Source organism: Chrysemys picta, chromosome 4, assembly GCF_011386835.1.
Source record: "Chrysemys picta bellii isolate R12L10 chromosome 4, ASM1138683v2, whole genome shotgun sequence".
NCBI classification, from domain to species: domain Eukaryota; kingdom Metazoa; phylum Chordata; order Testudines; family Emydidae; genus Chrysemys; species Chrysemys picta.
The window spans coordinates 128033316-128049308 of record NC_088794.1 but is presented as its reverse complement, the minus strand read 5'-3'; the positions used below and the strand labels follow the sequence as shown (position 1 = coordinate 128049308).

Below are 15993 nucleotides of genomic sequence, written 5' to 3'. Positions count from 1 at the left end.
TTTGTGTTGTGCAGTTTGATATTTGGACTCGCTAGTTCCCTCAAACAAATTATCTGAATACGGAGAGCCTGAGTCAGATCTCTTAGGTTAGTTTTACACCGGTGTAGATTTACACTGATTGTTGCTGCTGTGAGATCAGAATCAGGCCCAGTGTATTTAGGTAAAATACATGCTGATGTCTCCAGCTAACTGAGGCTCTAGAAAAGGCAGTTGAAGCAGCTACAAATGCCACCTTGCGCCAAAAGAGAAAGTGAAACAATCCAGTTGAAAAATCTCTGGAGGCTGCTGGTGGAAGGGGTGGTGGAAAACATTAGTTTTCGTGACTGAAATAAATGAGGGACTCACTGGCTAATTCCAAGGTTAGAGGCAGCTAGGGAGTCTTGCCAGGAAGTGAATAATGGTAGCTGAAGGAACCTTGCTACCTCTCACAATGGGAGGGAGGACTGAATGAAAGAGATCCCTTAATCTAAGGAGTTGTCTCAGCCCCTCTCATGATCGGGAGCCAGACTACGTGTAAATTGCAAATGACAGCTGAATTCCAAAGTTGGCTACAGGAGACAGCTTGCTGGTACTTGTAAATTTCACTAGTACTCAAGAAGCTTTTTTAGATCTGGTGCAGTTGTCCGTTTCTGTCACAGGCTGAGCAAGTGGATTCCATTTCTCAAATGGTTTAACTGTGATATTGCTTCTCCGGTGAGTTAACATATTTTCTTGCTGCCACTGAGTATCCTTCTCACTCCCAAATAGAAAATTATATTCACCAGAATTTCTCTTAATTACAGTTGTTGTAATATTTTTTACACACAGCAGCCAATTCCCTCCCCCGCTCCACACGTCTCTTCCATCCCCTCCCCCTTCCCCCCCCCCCAAAAAAGTTATTGGTAATAACCAAGAATGTAATCTAAATATAAATAATCACGGAGACATCCTGTCTTTCTTGTTTAACAGGAACAGTAGTGAAGTAAATTTTCAACACTTATTCAATCTAGGTTGGTGCAAAACACAAATATTTTGATTCCTGTTGGTTCTCTTAAATTAAACCTACAGTCTTTCATTCTACTCTCAGACAATCCCATGTGAGTTAGGGGGAGAGAGTGGCAGAGGGTGGCTTGAAGTCATTTTTGGCACCTTCCCAATTCTGGGCTGCTCCAGGGGCTGAAACAACCTCTAGCGAAATTTAGGCACCCCTAAGTTATGGCATCCTCTGCAGAGCTCCCTGTGGCTTCCAGCGCAAGCCAGATTGGCCATGGTAGCATGTTGTACAGCTCTGCCCCAATACATTCTCTTCTGTCTCCAGCCCCACAACTGCCCTCACACACGTCCTGTACCGATGCTTGCAGGGAGCCAGCAGTGGCTTAACACAATGCCTGCACCAGGAATTCTCCCTTAGTTGTTTGCTGGCTACTTATAGCCCCTGTTTGCTGCTAGAGTGGCAGATAGTGTATGTCTACACTGCACACTAAACCTGGGCTCTGACTCAGGCTTGAGCCCAAGCCCCACTTCTGTCCACACACACATCAGTCTGACTCGGGTCAGCAAGCACTCAGGACCTGGGTCTTAGGGTCCCGCTAAGGGAGTGGGTCAAAGCCTGATTCCCGCTGTGATTCAGATCCAAGCCCTGTCATTTTGCAGTGCGGACCCAGGTCAAGCTGCAGACCTGAGTCAGAAGGTCTGCGTAGTGCTGTGTGGACATATTAGCACAGCTCTGAGACATGGGTCCCACAATTGTAAAGCAAGCTTTACAATGCAGTGTGAACACTCAAACTCTGATTTGGAAACACCAAGTCTACAAGCCTGGGTCCCGTAGACCTGGGCTTAGTGTGCAGTGTAGACATACCCATAGAGGCCAGAGAATGGGGTAGACCTTCATGCTTGATCTCTTGGGTAACGGTGCACCAAAAGCCAGTCTGAACCTGAAACCAAAAACCTGCATATATTCTTCACAATGTCATCTCTTAGTATTCCTCATCTCAGCCTGCTTGGGATCTGTTATTTTCTTGTCAATACAAACATTCCTTCCCATGCCATATCTTGCCTGGTAGATGTTCTCTGATTATTCAAGTGCTTCTGCAGAAGGCAAGAGTTAATGCTCCTTTTGTGTTGCTTCTCAGTGAAAAGAATAATTAGTTGCCTGACAGAGCAAATGGCAGCGTCTTTCTCTTCATTAAAAGTTGCACTGAGAGGCAGCCCCGTCTGGCAGCGTCTTTCTCTTCATTAAAAGTTGCACTCAGAGGCAGCCCCGTCTAGCAGTCTGGCAGGTTTTCAGCCTGCCCTTGGTTAGCTTTTCATATGATAGCTTAGCACAATGTTGTGTCTGTTCAAATGTGTGTCATTATCACATGACCTGATTGATCGCAACATTTTCAGCAGTAATCTCCAAGTCATGGACTGCTTCATTTTGATTGAACAGCTTGTCCCAGGCAAAGGTTAAGCTACTTCTCAATTTAAGCTGTGCATCTTCTCCTTAATCAACCTTTGTAATTTTACTGTAAGATGCTGAAGTACATTTTCACCATAATTCTGTTTATCAATCAGATTTGAATCTTGCCACTTGAGAGTTTTTACAATTTGCACTTCCTGTCCTAGTGTATTTATGTCTTCATTTCACTTTCTCTGCCAAGGGATCTGGCCCACTATGTGCAAGGCTTGATTCAAGGTTTATGATCCCTTACACTAGGCTAGGCCAGGCCCAGATCACACGCTTCCCTACAGAGCTCCCTAGCCTGCAAGCAGGCTCAGGAACGTGCCCTGAAATTTAAAGGACAGACTCCCATTTCAACAGCGTTTTCAATACTCCACGTAATTGAGATCAGAATTTTGCCTTCTGACTGCAAAGACTGTCACTGTGGGGCAGATTCTCCAGTGCAGTGTAGCTGCTTTGCATTGCACCACTGTCATGGTCTGGCCCTAAAGCAAGAGGGACTGGCTCTAGAGGATCATCCTAGCACAAGGGTGATCCTCTGGTGTCTGGAGCTGACATATGGCCTCATGCATTTCTCTGCCTCTGCGCTGCTGGCATGGCTGGAGGAGAGGTGACATGGCCAGAATGCTCCTATACCATGGTGTCTTCAGACGTGTTTGCAGAGGACACAAGATAGAGGTACCCTCAGACTATTCCAACTTGATGCAGGGTCTGCACAGAGCAGCTCCAGGGTCAGGAGAAAGCAGATGGGAGTTTTGAGTCACCTGTCCCCCTAGATCAGTGACCTGACCTCTGTGTAGATCAGCCAGATCCCAGGATCCAGTCCTGTCTCTGGCCCTGCATAGGGGCATAAGATGTATGTAGAGAGACGTCTCCTTGCACCCTGCCCCTAGTTTGTGCAGAGCCAAACACTGCCAGGCCCTATATATTGTGCCAATGAAAGCAAAGTCTTTGGAGGTTACTATAGATGCTAAAAATATTGCAGAGTTTCTAATGCTGCAATTATAGTAGTTTCTTTACATCTTGTTTAAATGGCAAGTGCTGTGAAATAATTTACATGCCCCAGGCATGATCAGACAGAGTAATCCTATACTTTTTGCCAGCATGGAGGCTCTCGCTGTAGCTTCTAGGCTGACCCCATAAATTGTCTCCTGTTTCAAAGCAAAGTTGGGAAAGGATAATACCGCTTTTTAATGAAAAATATGAAGCTTTGGAAAGGGGAGGCGAGGCACTGACCTCACAGGACCTTGCCATCTTTTGTTCTCTGAATAAATGTTGAGGTGCTACAGCACAGCCAAGATCCGGAGAAAGCTTTACATATTTTTGTCCTCATACTGGAGATGAGGTGTGAATTCCTGAAAAGGTTGAGTGACATGAGGGTGAAAGGAAATGGGCTCGGTTTTCCTAGTTAAAAATGCAACCTGTGAAGAGACAGATAAGCTCTTGCCCTCACCATTTTGGACATTTCTTATTACAGTGCAGAGTGAAATTGCTTGAAAAGATAACGAAGGAACATGAGCAATACAAGACCAGCGTTGACCAATTTCAATCGTGGCTGAATGGTGTGACTGAAGGATTGAACTGCTGCATCGGAGAAACAACAAAGTTGCCAGCAGACAATGGGATAAAGACATTGCAGGTTCTTTATGATACAGTTCTAGTAGGGGGAGGGAGAGCGCTGCTAAGAAATGCATTCTTCTCATTTGAATCCCTTCTTGTGTATATTCCCCAAATCATACAAGTATTTAACAGAATAGTATATTCCTAAGAGCTGTGTGGCTCCAAGAGTATGCTGTGGGCCTAGAATTCAAGCACTGCAAGTTCAAATCTGGCTCTGGGGAGAAATCTGAAGCGGGGAGGGAAGGTATATTATCAGAGGGGAATATTTAAAACAAATTCTGGTGTAGTAGCTAAAGAAGGGGTCCTGAATCAGGAGTTGTCCAGTTGCCACTTTCTCTCTATGATGTCATTAACACACCACTGCCAACTCTCCCAATTTTATCATGAGTCTCATGCTATTTGACATTTTTCTTAAAGCTCCAGTTCCTGGAGTCATGTGATTACATGAGAATCTGAGCTTTCATTTAAAAAAAAGAAATGTAAGTTTTTAGCCTTCCTGGTTACAGAGAGAAGCATATAAACATGATCTGAATGTAACGCAGAGGCTCAAAGGCCAGAAGGCAAATAAAAACAACCCTGGCCTTTATTATTTTTAAAAATCTAATGATTTAAGCCAATCTCATGATTTTGGGTGGGCCTGACTCATGATTTTTGAATGCTTGGGGTTGGTGACATTGTTAACAGCACCATTTTTCACAAGTGGTCTCCAATTTTGGGTGCCTTAGTTTGGGCTACTAAACTTTAGACACAGTGGCCTGAGTATCCATGCTGCCAAGTACATGTGACTCCTGTTGACTTCCACTGGCCCTGTGGGTGCTGAACACTTTTGAAAATCAGGCCCAACAGGTTTAAAAGATTCCTCAAGTTCTTGGGAAGCCATGCTCCCGCTGTTATATTATCTAAATCATAAGGCTGCAAGTTTTAAGTAAGTATATCAAATCTGGCAGCTGGCCACTTCATAAGTGACATGCCTTGAAACAACAATTGGAGAAGAAAATAAATACACAGATAAAAGTAAATATTATCAGGTGTCATTTCCCCACCACTTCCACCCCACCCCACCGTTCTTTCCACTTAACTCTTTCTGATTCCCTTCTTTCTTCAGAACATTGCCAAAGATGTCAAGCGTGGTGAAAAGAAATTGAAATGCCTGGAGGTTCAGTCTACAGAGGTGATCCAGAACACCTCCCCCCTAGGAGCTGGGAAGATGAAGGATGAGTTGGAGGAGTTGAGGAAAGCCCTGGAGAAGTTGAAACTAATATGTGTTGAGGAAGAGGAGAGAATGCATAAGATCCTTAAGTCAGAAAGTGCCTATCAGTCCCAAGCCAGACAGTTGGAAGCAGAAGTCCAGGAATTCAGAAAGATGCTACAAAGACTAGAAGATGACCTGGAGTCAGGGGAGAAGCCGAAGAGTGAAGAGGACTTAGTAGCCCTGTGGAGAAAATACATCGTAAGTGGTTGTATTTTGTATGCCTAAAAACAACAAGAGACGTGTGGTAAACACATTGACAAAACTGAAGGTACATGACCACCCTTGATCATACAGATATTAGTCCTGTCACAGTGCATTACAGGAAAGTGCTCGGATACTATGGGGCTGAGGACGGTATAAGAATGTATGTGGACTTGAATAAGGAAAAATGTGAATAGGGAGAAAAGAACCAAAAAATTTTCAGTCTCTGCCTCACACTATCTGTTCCCAGCTTCTCCTTAGGTACAGCAAATAATGTTGTTTGTTCCTGCTTATGTGGGGTTGTGTCTTTCTCTGCAAGTAGTCCCATTAAAAGTGCGCACTGATGGGCATGTGCACGCACACTTATAATTTCAGGTTTCAGGTTGTAGAACTCCCATGTTAAAAAAATCAAACTTCTCTAAACATAAGATGGCATAAAAAGAGGGTCTTTTGCAGATAGAATATTCAAAATCACACATTATTAACTGGTAACAGCTGTAACATTTATACATCAGTCATCATTTTTGTTACTTTCATTATAATCCAAAATGCCTAATTATATGTCATATTCAGCAAGTACTGTGCAAAGAGTAAAGCAAAAGTAGTTGTAAACATAATTCACTAAAGCCAAACTGTGTTTCAGTCCAGCTGTGTACCTACCCCTTTTTGTTCCCTTTTCCATGCACATCCATATAACCATATTGTATTCTTGTACTGTTTGCGGAAGAGCTGCTATTAGCACAAATAGGTTTGATTGTAATTGTACCAGAAGTGCTGCTCGCCTTAGGTCGCCCAATCAGGGAATAGAAATTAAGCAATGTGCATAGGTGCTGAAACTTGGTTTGGGGGGCAGTGCTGCAGCACTCCCTGGATTGAAGTGGTTTCCATTATATACAGGGTTTACAGCAGGGCCGTCCCTAGACATTGCGGTGCCCTATGCAGCCCGCCTCCCCCCCCCCCGTGTGTGTGTGGGTGATTGGCCCCAGGCTTCTGCGGGGGGCGGGGGCAGAAACAGGCACGGGGGGCAGGGGAGAACCGCCCTCCAGCACTCACTGCAGCAGAGCAGACTGGGGCTGGGTCGCTCCACTTCCTGCCACCTGGTGAGTGCAGGGCGCCCGACCCCTGCTGCAGTCCCCCAGCATGTAGCTCAGGGGAAGGGGTGGAGTGGGGGCAGGGCTGGGGCGGAGCAGGGGTGGGAAGAGGAGGGGCAGGGGCAGAGCAGGGGCAGGGGCTATGGGGAAGGAGTGGAGTGGGGGTGGGGTAGGAGCGGGGGCAGCTTTCCTGGCCAGCTCAGCTGGGCGGGCGATCAGGCTGGCCACTGGAGCAGCACGCAGCTGCGTAGTTTGTGTATGGGTAAGGATGGCCGTGGTTTACAGTTTGGTTCAATGGCTCTCAGCACCGCCACTATAAAAATTGTTCCAGCACCCCTGGCCATGTGACTTTGTTGACCAGTCATACAGTTCAAATGGTGAATTCTGCATCTAAAATACTCACAGAGCACTTGCTGTGAACAGTTTATAAAACACCCACAGGCACAAAGGTGTTTTTAAAAATTAATCACCTAACTATAACAAACAACATGGACATTTATGAAAATCCTGATCGGTTCATGGACAGTCTGAGAACAGAAAAAAGTGCCAAATTTGACACACAAATGGCTTGTGGCAAATAGTTTAACCATCTCTAGATTCAGCATAGTCTATACATTTCATGTTCCAGGTTTTGTGCTCATAATGCAAACTGATCATTATTTTTATGATTAAGGCAACAAGAGCAGCGCTTGCAGCAGAAGAGTCAAAGGTTGAGAGACTGAAGGCTCAGCTTAAGGAATTGTTCCGGTTTTCACAGAATATACAACCACTCTCTGACGGTGTTGTAGCCGCAATACGGGAATATCAAAGGTATTTATCAGTGGGGAATGTGGGTGGGGTCGGCTAGCAGTTTGACATAAAACTTCACTGGGGACCGAGTGGCTCCAAGAATCAGCAGGGGCCCGTGGAAAAAGTGCAAGTTAGACTGACCTTAGGTGGCAGAGTCACAAAGGGTTTGGGGGGTTTTCTTTTGTTTTTCTTTTTTACTGGTGATAGCCACATCCCACGTTTCAGTTAACTTTGCTGCCTTGGGACCAGTTCCTGGAACCTTGCTGAGAAGCATTGACTCAGGAGAAGTCCCAGAAGAGCTCAACTCCCGTTTAGGCACCAAAATAAATAGCCAGTTTTTCAGAAGAGCTCAGTCCATTGTGCATTGGCCTCATTTGGCATTCCGGCTAGAAGTGTTGCAACATGAGCTGCTCAGTGGCTGAATACTTCCATAAATCTGGCCCTAGTTCTGAGTGCTAGAAAATCTCTTTCTTAGGGCCCAAGCCTGCTTCCATTGAGGTGAGTAGGAGTTTTGCCTCTGACCTCAATGGGAGCGAGATCATGCATTTACATGTTAAAAATAGCAAAGGAAACTGATCTTTGTGGTTTCTCTGATGTAGTGGGGAGATTTGACTGTGTGTACAGTATATTGTCAGGCTCCATAATGGTTTGGAACACAAATTCCTTATCTCCTGCTCTTGGATCCCTCTCTTGCTGTACTGTGTATAGTCTGGATGAAATATTTGGTTTGACTGCTTGTTTTAGCATTGTAGAATCAGTATTTTTATTTTTTGATTGCTTTTCATGCTCAACTAAAAATCAGACTGGGAACTGTTGTTGTAAATGGTTTGGCTGAATTACTGCAGAGTGCACATGGCCTTTTTCTGGGAGGTTTGTTTTGATGAATCATTCCCCTCCCAGTTATCTGTCAGGGCTTATTCTAGCTTCTCTGACTACCTACCTCCTGTTTCCTGTTTCCATTTTCGGGCTGGAAACATTGCAAATCTAGCCTCTCCCTGTGCTTTAGCACTTCCGCTTCCAGGCTGTCTGGAATCAGGAAGTTCAGAGGCTGCAAGTAGCAAACTTCAAGAAAGGATCAGTCTGGGAAGGGAAAAAGAAGGTCAGTTTATTTTTATTGTATCTAAACTGGTTTTCCTATCCCTAGAGCAGACTGTGCTGGCAAATGGAAAAAGATTGGAGGAATAAAATTGATGCAGAAAAGCAAGCACTTCACATTAAAAAAATTAAACAAACTGGGATTTATTTTCCACTGAAGAACAACTATAGGAGACTTAAACTTGCCTCTGATCAGAAATCAGTGACTGTTTAATGAGTTGCCAGCTTTTCCCATTACTCCTGCTTCTTTGAAAGGCGTGGCAAAGTCACAGGCTGCTGCTGGCAGAGGCTGTAGAGTGGATGGCAAAGGAAGTAATAACAGAGATTTCCATCTGTGGATTTCAGGGCCCTCAGAAAGCTAAGCTCATTGCAGACACCCCTGTGACATGTGGGTAACTAGTATTATCTCCATTTCAGAGAGGGGGAAGCAGATGCAGAAAAGTGAAATTAGCCAAGATTGCATTGGAAGTCTGTGGTATAACTAGGAGTTGAATTCTAGTCTCTTGATTCTCATTCCTGTGTCTTAACAGAACAATGTTTCCTTTTATGCGTAAACTTTATACTGCAAGATGTTCCTGACTTCAGGATCCAAGGTCAGGAAAGCATAGGGAAGTAGGAGATAACTGTAGGGGGGTCTGCCACTGGGAAGGGAACTGCATAAGTTACTCTCACAACCCCACAGCATTTAGGACCAGCCTTCATACTGGGAACCTGGATATTTAAACCATATATTAGTTTAATGAGTGTTTGCTATTTTAATTTATCCACTGATTTAACTTGACACACAAATGATTCTAAGAAGTTTAAGAAATCTAGAATGAAAGACCAGGAAAATTTATTTGTGTCCCCTTTATTCTGGGCAATTTTGGGTTATCAAACATTTATTTTTTGTGTGTAAAGATTAAAAAAAAAAATTAAAAATGGACCAAAACTCCCTTTTCACCTTTTTATGTATAAATGCTAAAGGGGGGTGCAGCTAAACGCTAGGTTTCTTAGATGTACATACATGGCTTGTTTCTCCCATCCATCAGCCACATTGTTCCTTTGCTCTTACTTGGTGGATAATACTGAAGGTAACAAACGGAACACAATGAGATTGTTTGGCATTGGAACTGCCAGGCCAGATTTCATCCCTGGTACATCTCCACTGATTTCAGTGGAGTTGGAGCAGAGATGAATGTGTCCCTCCAGATCTAAGCAGGGTTTGTTGGACATCTGACTGGCAGAAGCAGCTGCCTAGTAAAGGGTGGACAAAGCCAGGAGTACACAAGGAGAAAACTGAGGTTCTTTGTGTTGGGTTTAGCAGGCACACGAGGATTGTGCTATTTTGTCCCTCAGTGAATTGCACATTTAGCTAAAGATTTCACTTTAATCATTCTCTCCATTATCTGCTTATTCTTGCAGGGTCAAGGGAAAGACATTTAAAATGAGCACTGGGACTGAAACTGAGCTCAGGCAGAGTTTTCAAAATCCGCTGCGAGAGTTCCAGCTGTGGAAGCCATCAGCTCAGAGACTTCTGGACTCCACTGCTAACGTTGCTGAGCCCTCCCTGACACATGCTTTCTTACTTCAGATTGAGGTAGAGAGTTGCAGCTAAGTTAGGAAGCCAGTATCTTGTTCGCACGGCACAAGCTGTAGTGACATGTGCACGAATGCAGCTGTCTGATGGCGACAACTGAGAATGTTTTCCAGTTCCTGTAGGAAATAACACACTGCTGAAACTCAGGCCTACATCTTCACTAATAGTAACAAAATCACATCATTTTGAGCATTCTATGTAATGAGCTAGAATTGCCAGTTGAGTAAGAAATGTTATATAAGAGCTAAGTGCCTTATTATTGCCTTTGGCAGTAACCCCAAATCCATCTGGGTTGGAAATCTGAGAACTCCATTAATACTTTTCTAATAATATAGTTTAGAGATGAAGATGCATAATTGCTGCATGCACCCATGAATTGAGTAGTGATGGCGAAACCCTCACTCCTTGGATCTCTGGACTAAATGCTTTCATAAACAGGGATCAAACTGAACCATAACTCTGATAAGACAGTTTCATGTCAGGCCCCTGTAGCTGAGTAGGCTTCCTTCATGCAGGTCAGCAAAGCAGCTGCAGAACCAAAGAAGCAGTCCGGTTTATATAAAAGAAATATTGTGAGCAGAGTTTACTCCTTCCTGATGCAGTTTGTGGTATAGCAGCCTGAGTCATACATTGTACCAGGACTGGAGTAGGCCCGCAGAGCCCTGCAGTGTTGCCCACAGCTTCCTCCTTTTAAGAGTGTAGACGACAGATCCCAGCAAACAATGCTTCACCTTGATGCGAGCAGCCAGGCTTCATGCTGAGCCATTGGGCCTCATCTCCATATTCGGGATGAAGGTGACTGCAATTGGGTCCCTTTATTTTAAAAAAATGAGTGCTGCCCTGAGGGTTCTGGCAAGTTGCTGAGTTGGCTCTCGGCTGGGCATACTGTGGGTGCCTTGTGGTATAGCAGGTATGCTCAAGATACTGTTGTCCTACAGTCATGGCCTTGCTGTTTTTCTTTGCATTTGTCACCTGATCCACTCATGTAGCCCTTGGTGTTCCGATTTCACTAGAAGAATTGTTCTCCTGTAGGCATGCCTGGCTCAGAGCTCCCAATTCAAGGAGCAGTTGATGATGTTACAGCTGAAGAAGGATTTGCTAAGCAGTATCTTTGGTGAGGAGAGAGCAAAGTCTCTCCTTGTGGAAGTAACCGATACGGCAAAGGAGAGAGAAATTCTACACAAAAGTCTGCTGCAAAGGAGAAGCAGACTGCAGGTGAGCAGTTAATATTAAGTTCACTCCAAGGCCTGCTTACTATTTAATATCCATGCCAAAGATTGTGATTAATCTTTTATTAATCCAGATTTGTATAAATAAATTCACGAATACTAATCAACTGTGTCTGATGCATTTTGTAGATTAATAGAAACGTAGATTATTGTGCAGGGCAGCTGCTTATTTGCTCAGAGTGTCAAGTAGACCCTCACAAAATAATATAACTGTAGTTATATTGAGTGCTCTTTTTGCTCTTTCTGCCTAGAGTTTGGTAACTCAACATAAAGACTTTGATGCAGGCTTTGTGCCTCTGCAGAAGAAGTTATCTGCTATCAGAGCCAAAGTAGATCTAGAGAATGAACCACAACCTGACCTTTTAGGTAAAGAAACACGACTCCAGAGACTACAGGTATGTTACAATGATGGTTATCTATGCTACTTGCATGTTAATCATGTTCACGTTGGCAGATGGCCTGACTGATTTATTTTCCTTCTAGGCAAAATGTATAATTTATTAATGTCAGAAGTACCGGGGCAAGGAGAAGCCCTTCTTTGCTTGACTTGTCACACCAGTCTGATTCTAGATTATCTGATTCTAGAAAGATGTTTTTTCTATGATAAATGTATACAGCCTGGTTCTGATCTCACAGTGGTGAGAATCGGGGTTGGGAATTGGGATATTTTCTGTAGTGCAAAGAGAAACGAGCGACACAGCTGGGTCAACCTAACTTTTTAGTGCAGACCTGGTCTCAGTGACAGCAAAATCAAGTTCTTAAATTGCTGCTATTTTGATGCTATTGTACCATTTGTGGTGCTTTAATTAGCCTACTAGCAGCAAGCATGCTATCACTTGGCTTCTTTGTAATCAGCTGCTAATGTATCAGAAAGCCTGCTGGCTTCTTTTGTAAATTTTCAGTTCTAGGCATCAGAAACTAAATTGCTTTAAAATTAGTTATTTTTCTTTAATACATCTCATGCTGTCAAATGGAACCAACTTCAGAATCAATGTTCTCACCTGTCTTGTAGGGCCAAATCGTGTTCAGTATGTAAGTAGCCAATGTACAGTATTCCTTTTTTTCTATAGATGATCCAAGAAGAGTTGGCAGAGTTTATAGTTCAAATGGAAGAGCTGGAGAATCTAGTTCAATCTAATCCCACCCACAGGCATAAAATGAACCAGCTTTCATCTGACTATCAGATACTGAAGAGATCTCTGGAGGTAACTCATCATTTAGTGGAGAATTTAAAGTGGCAACTGCGAAAATTATCCTTTCACATTATCATAATGTCTGCTTTCAACCGCTGACATTTTCTGTTAGCGGAAGGCAGGGGCTGAGTTCTTATGGCCTTGATAAATCTTTAAACATTCCCCAGTTTTCTCTGTTTTAATCTTCCTCACCCTACATTGTGGCCATCATCCTACCAACTGAGGCTACACTTAGATGTTGAAATATTTTGGTTGTGGGAGCAGGGAATTTTTACCTATATAGTAACCACTGCAATTACATCTACAGTGGATGCAGTTAGACCGTACTGCTCTAAAACACCTTTATACCAGTATATTTCCCTTTATATAATAATAAATGGAGATATTCTATCTCCTAGAATTGGAAGGGACCTTGAAAGGTCATCAAGTCCAGCCCCCTGCCTCCACTAGCAGGACCAAGTACTGATTTTGCCCTAGATCCCTAAGTGGCCCCCTCAAGGATTGAACTCTCAATGCTGGGTTTAGCAGGCCAATGCTCAAACCACTGAGCTATCCCTCCTCCCGTCCCATTCTATATGGGAATAGGTTATACCAGAATAAGCACCTTTATACCAATATAACTGTGTCCACACTAGTGAGGGTTGTACGACTTTAACTACACCAATATAGTTAAACAATACAACTTTTGTGTTCAGACAAGTCATGAGGAGTGGATAGACTCCCCTTTAGAGTCTATAAACACTACTATGTGTTGGTTTGGAAAGTCTCAATTGTGCAGTGTGAGGCTCCCCACTCTGTGGGACTGAATCCATTGCTGAGTGTCCAGATCTTTTTGGCTTGGGCTCATGCAATGTTCTTGGGATTTGCTGCATAGGGCATTTAGTACTGGGTCATCTGGAAGGTTTATCGCAGGCTTTATAAGACCTAAAAGTTAATGGACCAAAACCACTGCGGTTACATCAAGGACTGATTTGACCTAGGTCAGGGGTTCTCAGCCTTTTTCTTGCTGAGGCCCCCCTCAGCATGCTATAAAAACGCCACGGCCTAGCGGGGGAAGAAGGGGGAGCGCTGGGCTCCAGGCCGGGGGAGGACCCTTGGGCATAGGCATAGTTTTACTTCTATTTTGTGGGGGGCAAGGGGTGGTGGGGCTTGAGCCAGCTCTGCACAGCATGGTCCAGGGATGGAGTGCCACCTCCACCCACTGACTCACTCAGGAAACCACCAGTCTGTCTGGGCTGAGAAGGGATGTAACCAAAAAATATAACTCAAAGGGGGACTCAGTTCAAAACGTTTGAAAACCGCTCAGGGTGCAGGGAGGAGGTAGCTATGGCCTGTGTGTGAGCAGGGGGGGTAGCTCAGGGTGCAGGCAGGGAGGGAGTAGCTGGGGCTGTGTGTGGGCAGGGGAGTAGCTCAGGGTGCAGGGAAGGGGGTAACTGGGGCTGTGTGCAGGCAGAGGGATAGCTCACGGTGCAGGCAGGGCATAGCTAGGGGCTGTGTGCAGGCAGGGGGGTAGTGTACAGGGAAGGGGTAGCTAGGGGCTGTGTGTGGGCAGGGGAGTAGCTCACGGTGCAGGCAGGGGGTAGCTAGGGGCTGTGTGCAGGCATGGGGGAAGTGTACAGGGAAGGGGTAGCTAGGGGCTGTGTGTCGGCAGGGGGGTAGCTCACAGTGTAGGGAAGGGGTAGCTAAGGGCTGTGTGTGAGCAGGGGGTGTAGCTCAGGGTGCAGGCAGGGAGGGAGTAGCTGGGGCTGTGTGTGGGCAGGGGAGTAGCTCAGGGTGCAGGGAAGGGGGTAACTGGGGCTGTGTGCAGGCAGGGGGATAGCTCACGGTGCAGGCAGGGGGTAGCTAGGGCTGTGTACAGGCGGGGGGGGGCTCCCAGTGCAGCTCCCAGCTTCAGGGCGGAGCATTGAGGCTCCCAGCTTCAGCCCCCTGCTACTCCTGGCTTGGTGAGGAGGGGAGGTTTGCCAGTTTCAGCCCTGCACTGCTCCCAGCTGGGGGGCGGGCGGTGCCGATTTTAGTTCCACACCACGCCCGTCTTAAGCACTGGGGCTTGGGGCACCAGGTTTTGGCCTCGGGGCTCCGCGGCCCCCCTGAAAGGGCTCACGGACCCTCAGGGGCTCGCAGATCCCCAGTTGAGAACTGCTGACCGAAAGTATTTTGTTGCATGTAAAGACAGCTATAAAAATCTTCCCTCCCAAAACAAACTGAGAGCGTGTAAAATTCTCTTAGGCTAGGTCCACACTACCCGCCTGATTCGGCGGGTAGAGATCGATCTTCTGGGATCGATTTATCGCGTCTCTGGACGCGATAAATCGATCCCAGAAGCGCTCCCCCGTCGACTGTGGAACTCCTGCTCGCCGAGAGGAGGAAGCGCTGTCGACGGGGGAGCTTGCCTGCGCCGTGTGGACCCGCAGTAAGTAAACTTAGTTCGATCTAGGAAACGTCGACTTCAGCTACGCTATTCTCGTAGCTGAAGTTGCGTTTCCTAGATCGATCCCCCGCCCCAGTGTGGACCAAGCCTTAGTTTGCTATGTCACTAAAAAAATTATCCGTAATAAAATTTGACTCTAATATGCTAGGGAATTCTAGTTTTTAATCACAAATAGTAAACAAATATATCACTAAAATAGTATTTTTCCAGGTAAAAGTACCATATGGCAGATCCCTTTCTATTATATCTAGTGTGACTTTGCATGCAAAGAGGGGAGGAGGCAGTACTTAGTTCAGATACTAAAATATAGGATTTTTCACTTTGAGTCATCTGTAAAGAGGGAAACTATTCTAATACATAATGCCCCACCATGTGGCTAAGCTCAGATCTGCAGGAGCTTGTAGATATCCAGTTAGGAGTTGCATTCCATGTCATGGTACTAAACAGCTAAGAGTTTCTGCCTTTCATCCATATTTTTATTTCCTCTCTTTGTGTTTCTATAGCATCCGTCGCCATAGTCTCTCTTGTGAAGCCTGCTGTTTCTTTGTGTTCTATCACTGATGTGTTTTGGTGACTCCTGGTATTTTTAGATCATCCTGGCGCGGACTGAGAAGCACGTTCGGGAGCATTGGACGTTCAATAACAAACTGTCAGACCTTCAGCGGTGGATCACAATGACTGAACAGAAGTTGGAATCCTATCAGGATGCCAGTGGGGAAAGGAACACGGAGAGCAGAGTCGCAGACCTGGAGGTGAGGACCACATCTTGGCATATGATGTCATCATCCATTTGCTTTTGTGATTGAAGCAGCAGGTAGATGTTTAGGGGAAGTGGTGTGTTCCCCTGGACTCCATTTCCATTTGCATTTGCCATGTAAACTGGTGGACAGAAGATTCCTACTGCCTAACTGGACTGCTCTATGATGAGTGCATGATGATCTGGGTGGTTAGGGCAAAAGAAGCATCAAGCTTCTGTTGAAATGTTTGCAGCATCATTAAAGGAAAATCCAGTCTTGAAAGTGAATTCCTCCTGGCAGGATGGTTTCTCCAGACACACAGCAATGTAGCATTAAATGGTAGGTTACTCTACTGGT

At 45.1% G+C, this 15993-nt stretch overlaps 1 protein-coding gene across 4 annotated transcripts in view; it reads left to right on the top strand.

The window, feature by feature from the left end:
- SYNE3 (spectrin repeat containing nuclear envelope family member 3) overlaps positions 1-15993 on the top strand; it is a 102698-nt gene that overhangs the window by 44522 nt on the left and 42183 nt on the right. For all 4 annotated transcript variants that reach the window (XM_065593551.1, XM_065593549.1, XM_065593550.1 and 1 more), the window contains 8 exons: positions 3900-4061; positions 5148-5492; positions 7260-7396; positions 9875-10049; positions 11082-11264; positions 11530-11673; positions 12349-12483; positions 15490-15651. In XM_065593551.1, the coding sequence (XP_065449623.1) occupies positions 3900-4061; positions 5148-5492; positions 7260-7396; positions 9875-10049; positions 11082-11264; positions 11530-11673; positions 12349-12483; positions 15490-15651 (1443 nt within the window). The remainder of the gene's footprint in view (positions 1-3899; positions 4062-5147; positions 5493-7259; positions 7397-9874; positions 10050-11081; positions 11265-11529; positions 11674-12348; positions 12484-15489; positions 15652-15993) is intronic.